At 41.4% G+C, this 20,916-nt stretch overlaps 2 protein-coding genes and 1 long non-coding RNA gene across 3 annotated transcripts; 2 read left to right on the top strand and 1 right to left on the bottom strand.

The window, feature by feature from the left end:
- Nucleotides 12,929-14,014, bottom strand: LOC110432441. Its single transcript, XR_002449893.1, has 2 exons — nt 13,844-14,014; nt 12,929-13,373 (listed from the first exon to the last, which is right to left on the bottom strand). It is a non-coding gene; the product is annotated as an uncharacterized LOC110432441 (long non-coding RNA).
- On the top strand, nt 15,295-18,070 carry LOC110431756. The gene is made up of 4 exons (XM_021451291.1): nt 15,295-15,381; nt 15,462-15,606; nt 17,177-17,451; nt 17,627-18,070. The coding sequence occupies exons 2-4, from the start codon at nt 15,555-15,557 to the stop codon at nt 18,068-18,070; spliced, it is 771 nt and encodes a 256-aa protein (XP_021306966.1). The 5' UTR covers nt 15,295-15,381; nt 15,462-15,554.
- Nucleotides 18,145-20,507, top strand: LOC110436768. The gene is made up of 5 exons (XM_021464252.1): nt 18,145-18,390; nt 18,476-18,688; nt 18,771-18,863; nt 18,968-19,093; nt 19,894-20,507. The coding sequence occupies exons 1-5, from the start codon at nt 18,196-18,198 to the stop codon at nt 20,281-20,283; spliced, it is 1,017 nt and encodes a 338-aa protein (XP_021319927.1). The 5' UTR covers nt 18,145-18,195; the 3' UTR covers nt 20,284-20,507.

Below are 20,916 nucleotides of genomic sequence, written 5' to 3'. Positions count from 1 at the left end.
CGCTCGACCTATATTTCCTTGGCCAGCCTGCTCTCCAACGGGCAAATCAACAGTGTCGTTTGCCTCAACGGGCAGCACATGCACTGAGTGACCCTCTGCATTTTCTCAGCACTGGGTCCCATGAAAATAAATGAGCAAGTGGCAAAGAGCTGCAACCCTGCAGTCCATGCGCATGCACTCCTGCCACTTCTCCACTTCAAATGGGACGAGCTGCACAACAGAGCAAATTAGTACCTCCTTGTACTCGAGTGGACCCCATGTAATTAGCATAGGTCAATGGCTGCCTCCTTTTCTCAAGGTGTGTTCACACTTGCATGCAGCCATGCAAATCACATCTCTCTCTTTCTCTCTCTTATTTATTATGGCAATAGCTTCACCACATGCACGTATGGATGCATGGTCCCTGACTGCCATTCCTTCTTTCGCACGAGATGGACAGCAAGCAGCAGCTGTAAAAACTTTCAACTGGTTCCAACTAGTTCCAACTGCTTTCAGCTCTCTTTCATCTGCCTGCTGTTGGGTTGCACGCTGGATTCGACTAGTTGCAACTGCCTCCAGTTACCTGCAACCACACTCATTTGCTTGCTGTTGAGCTGTGTAGTCATCTTAACTAGTTGCAACTGGTTGCAACTGCTTTCAGCTTCTTTCAAATATATTCACTCGCTTGCTGTTTGAACTGTCCACTAGTTTTAACTGATTGCAACTGCTTCCAACTTGGTTCAGCTACTTACAAAAACTTTTCAGCTTGTTTCAGCAGCTTGCAGTTCTTTTACGTCTGGACAACAGTTCACCTTTTGAGAATTTTCAGCACCTTTTCAAGTAGCTAATTTCACCAAAATATTTCAAAATAATTTGGACATTTAAATTAGCTTTTCACAAATGTTTTTACAGGCTTTCTCATGCAGCTCACCACGTCACTAAGCGCCAGGTAAATGCAAATGAGAAACATATTCAGTGGCACTAGATAACCATTGCAATTAAAGATTTCCCCTCTTTATAGTACGGTTATCTATCCTAAACCCACTCACACCCACTAGGTGTCTTGAGTGGCAAAACAAAATGATCCTTATTAAAAAAACCTTTGCCTTGAGCCCATTTTGTTTTTTCTCTTTCTTCTTTTCCAAGTTAGAGCACTTAAATATCATCTTTTGGTCACATCCATCACCATGACCATCATCTAGCTCCATCACTTGGTGTGTACCAACCTATCTTTATATTTCACTGATGACAAAGGTTAGTACACATAGGTTTCATCAATTATCCAAAACCAAACTAGAGCTTTCACGTAGTTAGATTAGAATTATGTTTGTGCATAGGATCATATAGCGCTGATGGGTAAGTGGTAGATATTGTGTAGACGAGGTGCCTAGACCGTATTTATCAGCGATTACCCCTTATAGTCTGGAGCTTGAGGTAGATCGCAGAAGTGACAGTCCTATTGAGTCTTTTGTATTCCTTTGCCCGATTATAAGGATTGTAGAGCACCATTATTACTGGGAAGTGATTGCTATGTTCATGATCTTTCTTGCTAATATTACTATGCGTAGATATAACATTTTCTAGCGATGATGTTAGGTGTACTTGCATTAATCAATGTATGTTTTGATAGTATAGTTAGAATACTTAGGATTTATTCTTGTAGATTGTCCTAATACCATGCTAGTGCTATAGACTTAGAGTAATCTAATTGAGATGATTATCATGTTTATATTATGGCTATGATTTCTTATTTATCATCTGTCACTTATTATTCATATTCATATATTTATCTTATGTGACACTTATCCTGCATGAGAGATAGATAAAATATATGATTAAGATCTCTATGATTACATGCAGTGCTCATTGTTCATTATCCATTATAAGTCCCTTCCTAGTGGTAAAAATATAAATAACGATACCTGGAATACTCTTGGTTAAAATGCTATATCGGTATTATCTATGCGCTTGTGGATCCTTTATTTGTTTATTCGTTCGTAGAAAAGCATATAGATTTAATACCAGCACTTCTACATCATGCTGGGGATGACAACCTGGCTTAAGTGATGTTAAGTAATTTTGACGTCGTTGCTAGGGATAGGTTTAAAAGTCTATTTTTAATAGTTGCATTAAGAAGTGTCAACAAGCATTTTTGGCGCCGTTGCCAGGCAAGACCAATGCTCTGTGTGGGAAGATATCAAGCTTTCAGCAATAACATGATGAGACAGTCCTAGAAACTTGGGAGTGCTTTCAAGACTACATACTCGAGTGCCCTCATCATGGGATGGAGAATTGACTACTCATGCAGACATTCTATCATGGGCTCAGCAACAACACTTGTGAAACCATGGATGCTGCTGCTGAAGGAGCATTCTTATCACTTACTATCTCTCAAAACCACTACTCTTGTGGAAAAGATGGCCTCCAATCAAAGTTGGAGTGAAGAGAGAACTCAGACCCACAAGAGAGGTGGAGGAATGCACCAGCTCAAGGAGGTAGACATGCTAGCTGCAAAAATGAACCTACTGATGAAAAGACTTGATGAAAGAACCATTGAAAAGAAGGAAGTCATGCACATTCATGATTCTGGTATGACTTGTGAAGAGTGTGGAGAAACTAGGCATACAGGTACCAACTGCCCAGAGCTAATGAAGGACGTGAACTACGTCATTAACAACAACAACAACTACTACTACCATCCTCAGCAGAATCAAGACTGGAACTAGCAACAACGGCCTAACTACTCAAGTAACTACTCAGGTAATTACCAAGGTAATAATTTTTACAATAATACTAATAAACTACCTTTCAGAGAGTTAGTGCTAAATTAGCGCAAGTTAATGGATAGCCTATCTAAAAAACTAGCATCTAATGATAAAACCTTAGAATCAATTAATATTAGAATGGAAAGTTTTTCTAATGCTATCAAGAATCAGCTTAGCTTAGAATCTCAGTTGCAACAGCTTGCTCCCTTTGCTGCCGCCAACGATCAAGGTAAGATTCCTGGACAGCCAGGAGAATTAGAAATTGCAAATCTTGTAGGCATCTTTAATGTAGGAAGCTACTAGAGTGACCCTCCGAAAGGAACATGGTCACACTCTATTGACACCGTTTTTGGCATGTGTCAAAATGATTAATGGGCTAATCGGTAGAAGAAAAGTTATTGTATTACGCTGGTAAAAGGGTGTCGATGAAGATCAGCCTATGGATTGTTGCCGATGAGTGGTGGTGACTGATGGAATGGTTGTCATTTGACTTAGGCTCAAGGGCGTTGCTGATAAGATCAGAGATGTCGCTGCCGATGCCGATGAAGGAAGATTTGGAGACTACTGCCAATGAAGCTTATGCTGATGGAGAGCATGCCGATGGGGCAGAGCCGATGAAAGTTTCACCATAATTAAGGTGGACAGGGAAGTAGATAGGTGTTGTTTTCCTTTTTTGTATTTGTTAAAATATGATTCATGTAAGTGTCATGTTTTTCCTTAGATACGGACTCGGTGTTCTAGTCGTGTCTAGTTATGTTTCTTTGGGTCAGGGTACAAATATGGACCGAGGTACAATGTAAAAGATACATCAATTAATATCAAAACCAATTTTACTCTTATTTGCCTCTATTTACTTTTCGGCGACTTTGTCAATTTGTGTATTTTCTTTTTACGAGTTTTCATCGATTCGAAAAGCTACATCACTTCAGTGCGACCTTCGACGATCCTTAAGTTCCGTGTGAGCACCTCTTGGTCGTGACTTCCAGTCGTATCGCTGTTGTCAGGACCAAAGTACTCGAGTTATCATTCTTGTCGATTAATGGGTCAAATCGACTGGCATGCTTTGGATATTGGATTGGGTATTAGCCCTTTGTGTTTGTAGATCGACTTTTGCATCAATACATCTTTTGGCACGCCTGGCGGGACAAATCAACATGCTGAATCCTGAGATTGACACGGAGAACGTCAGCACGGTGACAGAAGCAGATCTCAAGGAAGATCAGAAGCTGGCTATGGAAAAGGCTATGGAGGATTATAGACAGCTGTGCCTGAAATCATTCAGCTTAAACAGGAGCGGACAAGTCATCCAGAAGCAAGATCTGCCATTGCCTCGGCAGGTTACCTTTGACTCCAATTCTGGTAAACTTCAAGAGATGATTAATTCTATAGTAAATCATGCTTTGATTAACCACTCCACTATGCTGTCCAATACTGTTTACAATGCTGTGGTTCAAACTTTTAAAGAAGGACAAGCACCGCCACTTTACGTTGGGCTAGCTTATGTTGAGGACATCGCCACGCAGGATACGTTGACAACATCGTCTTTTCCAAGTTGCAATTCATCTCCAACTAAGCTACCACGTCACTCTCGGATTCAACAAACATGTCGTTAGTGTTTTGATAATAACTTCTTCATACGACATCGAAACAGGGTGATCTTGGACTCGTTGGAAAGGGGACAACGACGCCGTCGTTTTGGATCTAGGCCCAGCTCTAGATCTTTCGTGGATTAATCGTTATGTCTAAAACAAGGTGCTACGTCACCTATTTTGGGCCAACTTGGTCATGTATCAAATTCGGGCCTTAAGCCCATGTTGTGGGTGCCTCCCCCTGGTCACCTCTAACCCTAGGTCGCTTCTCCTATATATTCCACGCAACTGCCGCTATTTAGACTCAGGTTTTGTTTAGAGTTTAGTTTTCCATTGTGAATGAATCGTTCATTGTAACTGTGGTGACAAATCCTTTTACAGTGATCTAGGGGCCCCGTTCTTGATCTCCTCCACCATGTCGATTAGTCCTTTGGAACCGAGTTCTTGAACCCTCATTTGAATATTCACATCATTTATATCTGCAATTTCAGATTGCGTGTTTATACTTTCTTGCTTGTGTTCTTCGATTCGCTTGCAAGAAAAGCCTTCTTGGCAAGGTTAATCAAGTTGTGCTTGGTTGATAACCAACAGAGCAGTGGTGTAACGGTTGCAGGGTTCGAATTATGTTGATTTAAAGCCAGATCGCCAACGTTGAGTTCTCCACAAATCGAATTTACCAATTACCTATCGGAAGATCGGGTCTGACCCTCATCAATTGGTATCAGATATCTCAGGTTTACCGCGAGGTATAATCTCGTTTGCCCTAGATTCATATTTGTTCATTACCTACAGTCCAAAAAAAGCCCAAAAAATAGTTTAATTTTCTGCTGTCCTATCACCCATTGTGCCTTGCAATTTTGTTTTCAGTTTTGCTTTGTTGAGTTTGTATCTGTGGTTGAGTCTAGTTGCTAGTTTTGATTGTGTTTGTCATCGTAGTTCATTTGCACCGTTGTTGTTCTTAGTTTCCACCGCTATCCCATCCACTGTTTCCAAACAACAAGTCAAAGCCACCACATTACTCGACTTGCCTCCGCTAGTCGCCTTGTGTGATCTCTCGCCGCCGCGCTAACCCTAGATAGGTTGTCAGCTGCTGTTATTTGGCCTACTTCACAGCCCTCCTTACATCATCAGGTGCATACCTACTGCTGTTAGTCACAGGGATGATTCATCCTGTGATCAGTGTTGGAGTTTAGGGACGCTTTGCCCTAACTGCCGCGTCGCTGTGGTGTGCCTTCCGGAAAACATAACTTGAGATACCTTCGGTAAAACCGGCATAACTTTTCGCTCGTTTATTAGAAAAATCTGAAATTTTTACAGCAGCTTCTTGACATCATACTTTGGTCTTAGCAAAATCGCCAAAAAAATTCAAGAAAATAAAGAAAAAAATTGACAAGGGTTTTGCATGCTTTTCAGAGAACTTGCTAAATTTCTATAGACCACATCTGACCTCAGTTGTAGTTGCCAATTTTTGTGGTTACATCTTTTGTGATCTTTGTTCAGAGAAAAATATAAAAAATAGTAAAAAAATAAAAAATCTTGATTCCTACTAGTGTCTTTTGGAAAAATCGAGGAAAAATCAGGATAAAAGAAAATCTGCTCTATTGCTTATTTGCTGAGTTCCTTCCATCATACTTTGTTTCACCTTGTTGCGCTACGTCTAGACACGTCTTAGCTAGCAATTTTGATTTGTTCTTTGAATACTTATTGAACTTAGCTAACTCTACTTTTGAATATTGCTAATCCTTGCTACTTACATTGTGCTTGTCCAAAGCTCCACATATACTTCTATCAGCACAGGTTCATCTTGCAACTGTTTACCTACGCTCAACAATAGATTACTTTGCCAATTTGGTTTTTCTCCTGTTTGGTTTTGGTAAGAATAATTGTAAGATGGTGGTAAGCCGCTTCTGATTTTGTATTCTCGCCACCAGCACCACTTGGTTCTTTTTAGTTGATAGGGATAATCCTTTGCTGTTATTTTTCCCTATTTTCTAACCATGGCAGGATCTCCAATGGATTTCAATGATTGTGCGTCCAAGGATGAACTTACAGCGTTCATCACTGAACAACGCAATCTTATGAACGAATTGATACGCAATGTGAACAATCTGGTCACCCACATTGACCAGATTGAGCAACGCCCTCAATCTCATCATGGTGATGATGAAGATGTAGATGGAGATCTATCTGATCATGAAGATATGGACGATGACGGTGATGCACGCTGGAAGGTAATAACCATGGTAATAATGATCCTTTTACTAAAATTAAATTTAGCCTACCTCCTTTTGATGGTAATGTTGATCCTGAGACATATTTAGATTGGGAGCTTGCTGTTCAACAAAAATTGATTCTCATAATGTGCCTGCTGAGCATAGGGTTAGACTTGCTACTAGTGAGTTTACTAATTTTGCTTTGTTTTGGTGGAGTGATCTTTGCAATACTAATAATGCTGCTGCTGTGCCTCAAACTTGGAATGCTTTAAAACAACGTATGAAATCTCATTTTGTTCCTCCTTATTATCAACGTGATTTATGTCTTAAACTGCAAACTTTAAAACAAGGAGATAAAAGCGTAGAAGAATACTATCAAGAATTGCTTATTGGTTTAGCACGTTGCGGTGTACATGAAGATGATGCTGATGCTAGTGCTAGATTCTTTGGTTGTTTATATCATGATATCTAGAACATTCTTGATTACAAAAAATAGTGTAATTTTTCCCAATTGTATCATCTTGCTATAAAGGCAGAACGTGAAGTACAGGGACACAAGCAACACCAGACTTTCAGGTCTAATAATGGGAGGAACTTTCAGCAGCATTTCGAGCCAGAGATGCTCACACCTGCATTTTCTTCTGGGGTAAGTAAATTGTCTAATGTGCAGCCTCCACAACTGAAGAAAGGTGCCACTCTGGGTGCTTCCACTAGTTCCTCCTCGCCTAGCGCTAAAATCATTTGCCATCGATGCAAAGGCATGGGACATGTCATGAAGGATTGCCCCAGTCGTTATGCTTTTATTGCTACCGAGGATGGATATGTAAGTGCTAGTGATGTTGAAGATGATTTAGCCCTTGCTGCTAACATTGCTGCAGATTTCACTGAGGGCGATCAAGACACGAAGACCATAGTTATTGACTCCGTTGCTACCTCCACGGGCTATCTGTAACACCCTAAATTTTGTTTTTTTGGAAATAGAGGAGAAATAAGTAATTATACATTTCTTTGTGCTCATGAAACATAGGGAAAAATAATGTTTTTCATTAAATTAAAATTTATCATAAGGCTTAGCAACATTGTTGTGCATACATGCTATTGTATAAGATTTGATGTAATGTTTTATTGTTGCTCCTTTGTGTGTTGAGAGTAAACAAAGTTTTTAAAATTGCGTTAAGTAGAACGATCTTCCACTACTAAGAATGTGAACATCAGTGACGATTTGCTCGTGACGCTAGCTACTGTCGTCATAGAATGGTATTTATCTATGACGAAATTTTTAGTATTGTCATAAGTACCCAGGGAAGAAGATTTGCCCTAAAAATTTGTGATGAAAATGAAAGGAACGTCATAGAACAACACAAGGAAATCATCATAATCGTCATAGCTTGTTTCGCCCACCTAATGACGAATAACATATTCGTTACAAGATCATTTTTGGTAGTCATGGTCTCACTCCACATCAACTTGGCACTGACGACCTCGGCCTTTTTTAGAAACACTTGACGCGAAACAGTTGACGCCGTTGAGCTTTTTTTTGACTGATGAACTGGGCGAGCAGTGGCAAGTGGCCCGCACCTAGCTCGGCCAAACAGGGGCAATCAGCCTACAGCGAGCAGCATGTTTTTTTTGTTGGCCGGGCCCATCATGGATGACTTTGTTGGCCAGGCCCATCATGGATGATACAGCCAGCCCAGCCCGATCGGCCCATCATGAATTACACAGCCAGCCCCCAATTCAGCTTTAAGAAAATAAATCGGGCGGCCTCCGACAAAAAAATTCTGCTCCCGTGAGCCTTCGAACCCACGACCAGACAGTCCACAAGTAGGAGCGCTACCATTAGGACTAAGTCATATTTGTTGTTTAGGTCTAGTATATATCCTATTTGTACATGCACTAGAGCCACCAGTGTACGTACACCCGTCGGTTTCCTGGATCGTTCACGGCCCGCATAAACACATGAACGCGAGGCTCAGGCACTTTTTTGTTGACCTAAACGCCTGGTCGCTTCGGACTTTCGCAGCACGCGTGGCAGCTGCGACAACGACGCAGCGGCAGAGGACCCCGACGACAACGCGACGGCGGAGGTGTGCCGCGACGACGACTTGGCGGCAGAGGCGTTCCGCAGCAACGGCGTTTACGACGCAGCAGCAGAGGTGTTCCTCACCTGTGTTGCGTCTGCAGAGCAGCACCGCCGTGCCATCACGTACCGTGGGTAAAGTAGCGCCAGGGACGCGTAGCGAGGGCACAGCAGCGGCGGTGCGGGCAGACTACAAAGGTTTGGTTTTTAATTTCTATTATAAATTTTGTAGATACATGCATGTGTTCGATTTAGTAATGGATTTTTTTAAATTTTATTTACTGTAAAAACAGATGGATAGAAGTTGGGTTTACGAGAAACAATTCACAACTGCATATGTGAAAGGAGTTGAAGAGTTCATGAAATTTGTTAGTGAAAAATACCCTGAAGATGCACACATTCGTTGTCCGTGTTGCCATTGTCTTAATCATGTTATGCGACCTCAGCCTGAAGTAGAAACCCATATACACATTCATGGAATGTCAGCTACATACACGAGGTGGATCCATCATGGGGAGTCGGCAGATGCTGTGGTTGATGAGGGTACAAATCAGGAGTTTGAAGGACATGATCATGACTTTGGAATACATGTGGATGTGGACGACAATGTGGACGATGATGATCATGGAGTACCAGAGATGATAGGTGAACTGTATACAGCTGCAGAGGCTAATGGACAAAAGCCAACGTTTGCAAGGGTCATTGAAGATGCGAAGAAGGCACTTAGCCTGGGTTCTAGTCATTCCAAATTTTCTTTTATGGTGAGGTTGTTGTATTTGAAGTCTCATTATCGAATCAACAATACAGCATTTTCCGCAATGATGAAGCTGATGTCAGATGGATACCCTAAGAGTGAGTTGCCAAAATCATATGATGAGGCCAAGAAATATCTTAAAGAATTGGGCCTTGCATACGAGAACATCCACGTGTGCAAGAACAATTGTGTGTTGTTCCGGAAGAAACATGCTGAAGCGAATGTGTGCCCAGTATGCAAGGAGTCCAGGTGGAAAGATGAAACTAGGACGAAGCGGGTTCCACATAAGGTTTTGAGGCATTTTCCACTTTTGCCAAGGTTGAAAAGAATTTTTGCTTCAAAACGAACTTCTAAGGAAACACAATGGCACAAGAAAGTGAGGAAGCCAGTCGCCAATGTGATGAGCCATCCAGCTGATGGGGAAGCTTGGAAGGATTTTGACAGGCGGGATCCAGCTTTTGCAAATGATCCGAGGAACCTGAGGCTTGCCTTAGCTACCGATGGATTCAATCCATTTGGCAACATGAGTACCCAATATAGTATGTGGCCAGTGCTTCTATCACCACTGAATCTCCCACCATGGGAATGTGTGAATCCAGCAAACTGCTTTATGTCTTTACTCATCCCAGGTCCAAGATCTCCAGGAAAGGATTTTGATTTGTTCCTTGAGCCCCTAATCGAAGAACTGCTCGAACTGTGGAAGGGTGTCAGTACGTACGATGCATGTACTGGTAAGAAGTTTGACCTTCGTGCTGCTGTGTTGTGGTGTATACATGATTATCCAGCGCTGGGCACTTTATCTGGGCGGACAACAAAAGGATATTATGCATGTATTCATTGCGACAAGGATCCGTTGTCTCGGGCTATAAGGAATAAGATTTGCTACATTGGACATCGTCGTTACCTTCCAATGACACATGCATGGCGGAACAGCTTGGCTTTCGATGGTAAGTGTGAAAAGAAAGGTGAGCCTAGCAAGTTCACTATGGAAGAGGTCGAACAGGAGCTAGAGAAGGTGAAAGATGTCATGCCAGGGAAGCAGCCTGACATTACTGGAAAGAAAAGGAAACGCAGTGATGGCCCACAGATTTATAGCCGCAAAGCTGGGTTGTGGAGATTGCCATATTGGAAAGACATGAAGCTTCCACATAATCTTGATGTGATGCACATAGAGAAGAATATATGTGAAAATATTCTTGGCACATTACTCAATATAGTAGGCAAGTCCAAGGACACGCATAATGCAAGGCTAGATTTGTATGATATGGGCATAAGACACGAATTGCACTTGCAAGAGGATGGAAACTCAGTTTGTAGGGCTCCACCTGCGCCATATGTGTTGGGGAAGGATCAAAAAGTCGAGTTTTGCAAGTTTCTCAAAGGTATCAAGTTTCCTGATGGATATGCGGCTAACCTAGCAAGGTACATAAGTGAAGATGGTTCAAGGGTGGTTGGAAAGCTGAAAACACATTCTTGCCACATACTCCTACAGAGAATCATACCCGCTGGCCTTAGAGGACTCATAAGGAAGGATGTATATGAAGCAATTGCAGAGCTGGGAAACTTCTTCAGGGAACTATGCAGTAGAAATCTAAGGATAGATGTTGTGAAACGACTAAAAGGAGAAATTCCATTGATCCTATGCAAGCTTGAGAAAATCTTTCCACCTGCCTTCTTTGATGTCATGGTGCATTTGTGTGTCCATCTTCCCGATGAGGCACTCCTTAGAGGACCTGTTCAGTATGGGTGGATGTACCCAATAGAAAGGCGACTAGGCACTTTGAAGAGTTTTGTAAGGAACAGGGCTAGGCCGGAAGGATCAATTGCTGAGGCATATATGGCAAGTGACACCTTGACCTTTTGTTCTAGGTACATGGAGGATGTGGATACTAGATTTAACCAGAACGATGATAGTGGTACAGAGATGCCATTGCCTAATGACATATCTGTTTTTAAGCATGGTGCTACTCTTGTTGGAGCTACTAGGACCGATTACATTGATGATGCTGTCATGAATAAGTTAGTTTGGTATGTGCTACATAATGCTGAAGAAGTAGAGGAATATTTGGAGTAAGTATTGTTTACATGTTTGAGATTTAGTTCGTGTTTTATTTATTAGCCTGTAAATTATTCTTATGAATCAAGTTTTCCCTACAGCCTGTACAGGAATGAGCTAGTGCAGCAAGGTGCACGCCGAAATGATGTCGATCGAATGGTTGAACAAGGATTTGCAAAGTGGTTTAGGTCCCATGTAAGTCAATAATCATTTTGTTTATGTTTATAGGCATATTAAATGCATTATTATCCATAATTAAATTGTGACCTGATGAGTAATTTTGTTGCAACAGATTGAGAATAAGCGCAGTGACAATCCAGAATCGGTTAGCGAAGGACTGTGGGCACTGTCTTGTGGCCCAGCTCGGCGAGTTAAGATTAGTGCAGGTTGCAAGATTAATGGAGTGCGATATAGCACTGTGGATCGTGAGAAGTTCCTGCAGACACAAAACAGTGGTGTAATGAGTGAAGGTACACATGGTGGGGAAGACATAGATTTTTATGGTGTCCTTAAAGAGGTTATTGAGTTGCAATATCTCTCGAATTATGAAGTTCGTCGGACGGTGGTTCTATTTAGATGCGATTGGTACAACCAAGTAGGCAAGACTGTGGGCCTTCGAGCTGACAAACATTTCAAATCCATCAATGTGCAGTCATTTTGGTACAAGACTGATCCTTTCATCTTGGCAGACCAAGCGAAAAAGATATTTTACCTGCAAGACACAACTCCACAATGGAAAGATTGGCGAGTTGTCCAGAAATTTCAACATAGGAATATTTATGATGTGGATGAAACAGATGAGGGCAGTCATGATGTGCATCAGGATGATTATTGTTCTGATAGTGAGCATGTAGTGGAAGAAGGTGATGATAATGAGGTTATGCACAATGTTGAAGGTGGAGAAGACACTATAATTGAAGGCAATTTACAGGAACTTATCAGAAACAAGAAGAAAGCTGCTATTATTCTTGAAGATAGTGAGGATGAGGAGGAAGATGATACAGTGCTGCAATATTGTAGTGATGGTGGGCATGATAACAATGATGACATGTCCATAGGCGATGAAGATGATGATGATTTCTAGTTTGGATAGTTTTTTTTGACGAGTAGTTTGGATAGTTGAGATGAGTTTTTTTACATAGTTGAGTTGAGTTTGTTTTTCTCAGAATTATAGTTGATTTGAGTTTATTTGCCATCACAGAATTATAGTTGAGTTATTTTTCTCAGAAATATAGTTCATTTTAGTTTATTTGCCATCACACAATTATAGTTGAGTTGAGACTAATTTTATAGACATTCAATACTATTTGCCATCATTATGTTCTCAAGAGCTTTCATTTTCTGCTCGATGTGATGACTGATGACAGTGATCAGGTCTGAGGACCAAAGCTCTAGAGCACAAAAATGAAACATGTACACTCTGTTGGTTTTGCTCTGAGCAATGCATTTCAGAGAAACAATCAGATTATTAAGGCACCCATTCCAGAGCTGATTGCAAAACATCTAAATATATTTCATATAGAAGTCACATTTACATCTTTGTTGAAACCCAAACTGAGTTTCTTGTTCAGCTACCAAGGAAGCCCAAATTGAGTCACATTTACAACAGCAGGACATGCAGGAACATAACATAGGACAAACACCCTGCATTTTGTCGAGACAAGGTTTTGCAATGCTAACTAGATCTTCTAAGCCTGCTGAACTTTCACCAGCTGAAGCATAGTCGTACAGATACTAACAGTCTCCCTTCAGCCTACCATAGCCCCTTCCTACTCATTGTCGTCTATCCAATCACCATAGATCCCGCCGATCTTGTCAGAGCCCTTCCACTTATGAATGGGCATTTGCAGCTGTCCAGACCTCTGGCTGCCAATGGCGGAGCGCTGCGATATCCCTGCCGTCTATGTCCATAAGGCCCCCTCCATACTTGTGAAGTTCTGCAGTTAAAGTTAAAACATGTTAAGAGTTTTACCAAAACATACAACTTGTATGACATTGTGCCTAAATGAACTAGCTGGTGTATTAAAAATAAAAACAGAGTTGCCCATGATCCAATCACCAACCATCCGGCTAACTGCAATTACCAATCATATCAGTAGCTTACTCTAATAGCAGCGATTAGAGCACAAATTCAGCAAAATCAGGGCTAATTAAGTGCCATAGTGTATGCACTCAACCCAAATCAGTGTGGGTCACGGCCTTCTTGGAATCTCCATCTGGAGCTCCACCGCTGCCACTCCCATGTCCCTCTGGAGCCGTGCAGTCGTCGTTGGCGACATCTTGGACACCGTGGGTATAGGCCATGTCGCGCTCCGGCGACGGCGGAGTCAGAGGGGAGCCGAGCCGGGCACAGTCAGATGTGGAATCGCGATGGGGAAGGAGCGTGAAGCCGAGCTGTGATTCTTACCGATTGTGCCGCGCCTGAAGCCCTGTCAGGTCGGCCGCCGACGGCGGCGGCGGATGCGCTCCGGCGCGACTCGGCGGTCATCTCCTTCTTGACTGGCCCGGAGACAAACCTGCCCGGCGAGGCGTCGAGCCGCAGACGGAGCGGCGCGTTGGGACTATGCATAGCCACGAGGCAATGCGGTGGCACCGGATGAAATGTGCTCCGTTCCTTGCGAAGACAATTGGATAGCGTCCTGAACAGCGTTCTGAGTTTCTTATAGCGCAGCCCTCTTCTCCTATCAAATAGTCCTGAATAGCGCAATGGTAACAAAATCCCTTCTCATTCCTAGCCTCTTGGGTTCGAACCACCCTTGAGGCATATTTTTTTCATGTTTCCTGATATTTTTTTATCAATTTTTTCTTTTATTTATTTAGAATGTACAAATGGCATTTTACAAATTGGTTTGTAAATTTCTTCACCTCACTTGTTACAAAACTTATTATTGCTCTTTTGTAACAACGATTGTAGTTAATATAAATTTACCTTGTCACTTAGTGATACATGTTCATCCTTGTGGGGCATGTATAGTACACATTTCTCCGAATTATTTGAAAATTATTTGGGATGTTCATGGAGGTGTACCATGCTATTATGTTGATTTATTACACAACAAATGGTAAAAAACTCTAAGTTAGCTAGAAAAACCTGAAAACATGCATGAACACTTATCCTTGTCCTTAAGTGAGAGAGGTTCATCCTTTGTGGGGATGTATAGTACAACTTTCTCCAAATCATTTGAAACTTTTTTGGGAAGTTCATGGAGGTGTACCATGCTATTTATGTGCATTTGCGCAATTTTTAGAACAATTTTACCTATTAATGTAATTATTTGTTGATTTATTACACAACAAATGGTAAAAAACTCTAAGTTAGCTACAAAAATCTGAAAACATGCATGAACACTTTATTTTGGTGTAAAAAAAATTCAAATCATTCTGACAATGTGGTGATTCACATCCTCATAGAGTCATCCATCGCTCACACTTATCCTTGTCCTTAAGTGAGAGATGTTTATCCTTTTGGGATGTGTAGTACAACTTTCTCAAAATCAATATCATATTTTTCTGGAGTCCTCATACACCATAACAAGGTCTCCAATACAAAAAAATATTCCAAAAAAAATATTTCAAATAGACAAGGAAGATGAAAATAATAAACATCACAAAATTAGGAAAAAAAAAGCCTCCTGTAGGGATCGACCCCGGAAGCTATGGATTAAAATCAACAAGCCTCACCGCTGTGCTACTCAAGTGAATTCATTTGAGCACGGTTGCGATTTTATTTAAAGAAAGAAACCCCATCTCGTGGAAAAAAAATTAGCGCCAAAACCAGCGTCATCCCGAAAATAAATCCCGCCACAAACTCCAATTTATCCCCTTGTTTCCCTTTCCCCCGTCACACACCTCCTCCTCTCATCCCCCACACACCTTCTCCAACCCTAGCTGCCGCCGCCTGGACAACCGCCGTCGACGACCTGCTTCCTCGACCACGACGACCAGGTACCTCATCCCCCATCCACATCTCTCTTGCCCCAAGCACATCTCTGGCCCCATCCACAACCTAACCCTAACCATCATAGGATTTGGGTCCTCATTGAGTACTTCGAACCCGATCTGCTTCGTCGTCGACAAGGATACGCCACAGCAGCTCTACTTCCCCTTTGACGACCTCGATGGTGGCAACTAGGGGGCAGCGCAGTAAGCAACCTTCACAGGAAGAAGAAGGTAATGCACCTGCCCATTAGGTTCAAGTAGGGATTCAAGTTTTTGGGATGGGTTGTCCTATCGAATAGTTTGGAATCAGCCTGTATGTGTTCTGTGGTCCGAGTCCTCATCGAGTCTTGTCTCTTGTTGTCTGATGCAGAGTCCTATGTTGAGTCCTATAACTCTGATTATTTGTGAACACTGCTGCTGTGCAGCAGTTTCATTGAACTATATAGAATAATTAGTCGATGCAACACATGTAGGCAAATGGTCATCGAAATATTTGTTTTTTCAACCTCACTTAATATTTTGCAACCTCACTTGTGATTAGAGTACAATTGAAGACTTATCTCTACTATAATTCTTGCAGTGAAAAATGGAATATCCTCTTTTCCAAAATGTACTCATATGCTAAAATGTTTTCATTCGTGATCGCTCAGGTTTGTCACCATTGAGCTGCAAAAATTAAACAACTAATAATATGAGTTGTGCACTTCTATATGTTAGATGGTGTTGATTCCATGGCCATCAGAGGGGCAGGCATAGCTTTCCATTTGGGGCAACATTGTAATAGTAAAGATACTCACTGCATTAGCAGTTGTTGCCTTATTACTACTTTTTTTCTTTTTTCTTATCAACAATGGTACCAAATGCCAGCGCCTGATTCAACATCAGGCAAAACCATATAGTGTCTAATATAGGCATGGTTATTGCTGTTGAATTTGTGAGTTGTTGATCTCTTACCTGATATCCAACATCCTTCGCATGGAAGGAGCAAAGGCCCTGGTAATGGAACATTTGAATTAGACCAAAGATGTTTACTGCCTCTGTTGGGATCACTATGATATACAAACTGCAAAGATGAACTTATAGGCATAAAAATATTTTAATTTCTGGCAGGTTGACCTTGAGCGTTCCTGGCTTGATAAAAATATTTTGATTTCTGGCAGGTTATGACTTTTTGATTTTTATTATGTGCTGCACAAAATATCTTACCTTTGATAAAAGAACTTGGTATTTTTTCACCTTCTCTGTTTTGAGCAACATCCGAAGTTTATCAGACCATGTTGTTCTAGTTACTAACTTGCTATTGCTAACACTTTTTTCTCATAGCTGAATGCATCGGTTGTCACTATTGGCTAATCTACTTTTCTTTTGTTTTGGGTGACTGAAACAAAGTTTGGTGAACACTTCACATGGCATGTGAGCCAGATTATTAGGTCATAGCATTAGGCAGCACTAAAAGCATCTTCAGCCTTTTTTAGAAATTTTGATTGATCTTATTGTGTTTGGTGCCTACAGCCAGACAATTTGGCAATATGCCCTATGGTAGTTGTACTGTCGTGCTGGGCTGTTGCAGAAAGGACAGTTTTGAAGACTTCACATGATTTCTTTTAATTAACTGCATTTTTCTTTACACGCGGCATAGTATATGGTCCTTTTAGGACATGGTCCAGAGTATATGCTGGAGGCGTGTCCCATGCATTTCCATGTCCAACTATAGACACTAATGCATTCTTAGTTGCTAGTAAACTTGTTTTTTTAACTAATATAGACACACTGTGCTTGTTCGTATCTATGTTGCAAGTAGCACAACCTACAATAACCGATTATGAGAGAAGCCGGGAAAGACGTGTGGCGGCAAATTTAAAGAAGATGCAAGAATTGCGGCTGCACACTCTACGTGCTGATTTAAATAATTCTTTACCACAACCTGAATCATCAAAGGGGAAAAAATCAGCAAACAAGAAAACCAATAGTTCAGATTCAGATTCATCAGAGTATCTCCTTGACGATGATGATCAAGGAGATAGTGATGATGATGACACTGAAACTGATGAGCAGCCACCACCCCTGGCAATTAAGGTGCTTCTTCAACCTTCCATGTAGTAAATGGGGAATAATTGCATTGCATTTCAATGTTTTCAATCTGACCTTTGATATATGATCCTGCTTTCACATTCATCTTTTGTATTTCATACCTCTTATTAATATATGGTCTTGCTTATTATTGCACAGTCTTACTTCTTTTTTTTCATAGTATCCTACAAGTGTTAAAAGGAAAATCCTTGCTTCCAAGAAGAAGAAAAATCCCAACATGGCTCCAGGAAGTAGGAGCAAGAGGGTGAGGGCATCTGACCAATCAGAGGTGCTGACTTCTAGAGCGCAAACAAGATCATCAAAAAGGGTCCAAACTGCAGAGAGAGATGGGGAAAATGTACAGGAACCTACAAATGCTCAGTATGACATACCAGATAGCTCTACTACACCTGGACCTGCAGATCATGACAGGACACCAGGGCTTGCTGATCATGAGAGGACAACACATGTAGAGGAAGACAATGGAGCAGTTGGTCTTGACAGTACAGCTGCTGGTCTTGACAGTATAGCTGCTGGTCTTGATAGTACTGCTGCTGATGAAGACAATGTAGCTCAAGATGATGGCATTGAAGGCAAGTTACAGTTTTTGTGTCAGTCAATATGATATATCTTTAGCTCATTTGCATCAAACTAAACCATTCCATTAAATGTGAATTCTTTTTTCTAGGTACTACACAACGAGCACCAAGGATACCAAGGAAACCAACTCAGGGAAAACAGCTGGACAAGATGACTAAAGCTATGGGAAGGAGATTGCCCATAGTTGTTGATGAAGGCAACACAAGGCCACATGAACCTGTTCAAGCTGCCAAGTTTGCGTCTGAGGCTGGCGTCATCGTTCGGGAAAGCATGCCTGTCCTAACTCATTGGAAAGAATACAAGAAAACTGACAAATACTACAATGACTTTGTGGGACAGCTTTGTGTAAGTGCATTACTCTATCTATGCTTAACTTGTATACTGCTTAGCCTGAATTGGCTAACTAACAATGCAATTGTCATATGCCTAGGGGCGCTTGGCCATCAACAAAGAAGACAAGCCAACAGAGGAAGCTTGCACCGATATGTTGCGCTCTGCTGTAAAAAATCAGCGTTATCGTCTCAAGCAGAAATACTTCAATGGTATACCTGCAAATGAGGTTAGGACAACTTCTCCTGTTGAATACATGACCGATGCGGAGTGGAGGGCACTAGTTGCAAAGTGGTCTGATCCAAAGAACATGGTATGTGTATATTTTCATATATTCTTCTTTCACAAACAGTTTTCAAAGGATCTTCTCATCTAACATGTTCACTCTCTTGTAGGAAACATGTGAAAAGAACAAGCGAAACCGTAGTAAAGTCAAGTATCATCAAGCTACGGGTTCTCGCTGCTATGTGGCACACTTACATGCATATGTAAGTCAAAACTACCTTGTAGTTATACCTCCCATTTGCACTGAACAGCTTATCTTGCATTTGATCTGACACAACTTTGCTGTGATTATTTATCCATGTAACAGAAGCAAAAGAGAAACAGAGAAGAACCCAGTGCAGATCTGACTGAAGAACTAGATGCCGTGGAAGCCTTCCAGACCTGCCATACCAGCTCAAAAAAAGGCCTGACTGAACCGGCAAGGGAAGCACTTGTAAGTTTAGTTGTTTGCTATCTGCAATCTATTTTTGGAGGCTTGTTTGCTATCAGATTGTGTTTGCTATCAGATTCTATCTGCTATCAGATGTAAGTTGAACATGTTGTGTTTGCAAACAAATTGTTTCTTTTTGGTGACTATTTCCTAGTATTCCAAACATGCTACCAGAGATTTTAGTGATTGTTAGCTGCTATTTACCAACAATCTTATCTAGAAATCAGTTTCTGTCATTATTGTGACTGTTAGCTGCTCCTACTCTCGACAAATATGCAACACTTCCTACTCTCGACCTGCTCCAACTTGTTAGTTGGCTCCAAGGGATGGCCTCAACTATGAGTATGCTTTTGTGGGGAATATAGATACATGAATACTCTATATACAATAAAATAAACTGCTACTTATCGAAGGTGCCCAAGTAGAGATCCTTGTTCCTTGGCACCTGGAGGCATGCAAGGGACCATGTATGGCTCGATTTGGTAAATAGACATTAGAAAATATGATATGCAATCATTGGCTATAAATTGTACCATCTCATGTTAGTATAAAAACTGGAGCACCTATTTGATTCTGCAATGGTAAGGTTCTGTTTTATAAGATCTCGTAATAGTAGAGCTAACATCATGGAACTTTCAAAATTTGTTAGAAGCAACATCTTCTGCACTTCATTAGAAGTAGGCATGCTGCGTGCATGCTGCACAGACTAATAGTGCTAGGCAACTAATTGAACGGCATGCAGCATAGCAGGGGCATTTGTCATTACCATAAACGTGACTGTTTTTTTGTTTATGATATTTCAGCTCCGTATGGAAGCTCTGAGGTCTGAACCAGTTGCTGAAGGTGTGGCGCCAGCATCCAGTGTGGAGGTCGTGTCCAAGGTGCTATCCCATAATAGCTCACACCAGTTCCTGAAGAGTGTTGGCATAAAAACTCCGGCATCTTCCAAGTCATCTTCATCAAATGAAAGCGAGCTTCGGGAACAACTCGCAGCTGAAGCGGCGGCTGCTGTTCAAGGAGAACTTGACGAGCTCAAGAAGAAAAGCCAAGAAGCTGAGGAAAAGCTGGCGAGGACACAGATCGAGCTGGAGGAGTACAAGAAGCTAACAGAGAGGAACACCAAGGAGATGGAGGAGACCAATCTAATCCTGAAGAAGCTATTGTCCTTGCATTCTAACGCTTCTTCGATATGAGGGCTGTTGGTCAGTGCTGTTGTGTTTGGCCTGTTCATTTTGGGTACTCAGTAACAAAAGTTGCACGTGGATGACAACCTTTTATTATATGCTGTTATGTTTGTGCAAACAGAACTATAGTGTGATGTCGATTAAGTGTCTGGTGAACTAAGTTCTTTCCACTTTTTAGTAGTGTGATGCAAACAAATGTTGTGAACTAAGTTCTGTGTTATCCAGTTAGTTAAATCATCACTGGATACTGGTTTTATTGATCTATGGAATTGTGTGGTCATTCAAGTATCATTTGGAAATTCCAATATTATTTGTACTTCTGTGACCAAATTAATTGTATATCTGTAATGATCTGAAGCAAATGTTGTGACGATTTGGAAGAGTCTTGTGTGTCGATTTCAAAAAGTACTATGTGACCATTTCAAACCAATAACGTCAGCAGCCACGTCACTGATGACGTCAGCAACAACGTCACTGATGACGTCAGCAGCCACGTCGTCGATGACGTCAGATGCCACGTCACCCCCGCTACATCAGCGCTGATGTCATCTGCCAGCATGACAAACGCCGTCGGATGCTTACAACGGTGACGAAAACTGGTTACATCTGTGACCAAAACGAATCGTCATTGAAAAATAAAGA

Source organism: Sorghum bicolor, chromosome 1 (genome assembly GCF_000003195.3).
Source record: "Sorghum bicolor cultivar BTx623 chromosome 1, Sorghum_bicolor_NCBIv3, whole genome shotgun sequence".
NCBI lineage: Eukaryota > Viridiplantae > Streptophyta > Magnoliopsida > Poales > Poaceae > Sorghum > Sorghum bicolor.
This window is presented reverse-complemented; position numbering and strand designations above follow the sequence as displayed.

Coding starts and splice junctions, on each gene's coding strand:
- LOC110431756 (XM_021451291.1), top strand. CDS start 15,555: ATGGTGGCAACTAGGGGGCAGCGCAGTAAGCAACCTTCACAGGAAGAA. Junction 15,607..17,176: donor ACCTTCACAGGAAGAAGAAG/GTAATGCACCTG, acceptor TGTTGCAAGTAG/CACAACCTACAATAACCGAT. Junction 17,452..17,626: donor CACCACCCCTGGCAATTAAG/GTGCTTCTTCAA, acceptor TTTTTTTCATAG/TATCCTACAAGTGTTAAAAG.
- LOC110436768 (XM_021464252.1), top strand. CDS start 18,196: ATGACTAAAGCTATGGGAAGGAGATTGCCCATAGTTGTTGATGAAGGC. Junction 18,689..18,770: donor GGTCTGATCCAAAGAACATG/GTATGTGTATAT, acceptor ACTCTCTTGTAG/GAAACATGTGAAAAGAACAA. Junction 18,864..18,967: donor TGGCACACTTACATGCATAT/GTAAGTCAAAAC, acceptor TCCATGTAACAG/AAGCAAAAGAGAAACAGAGA.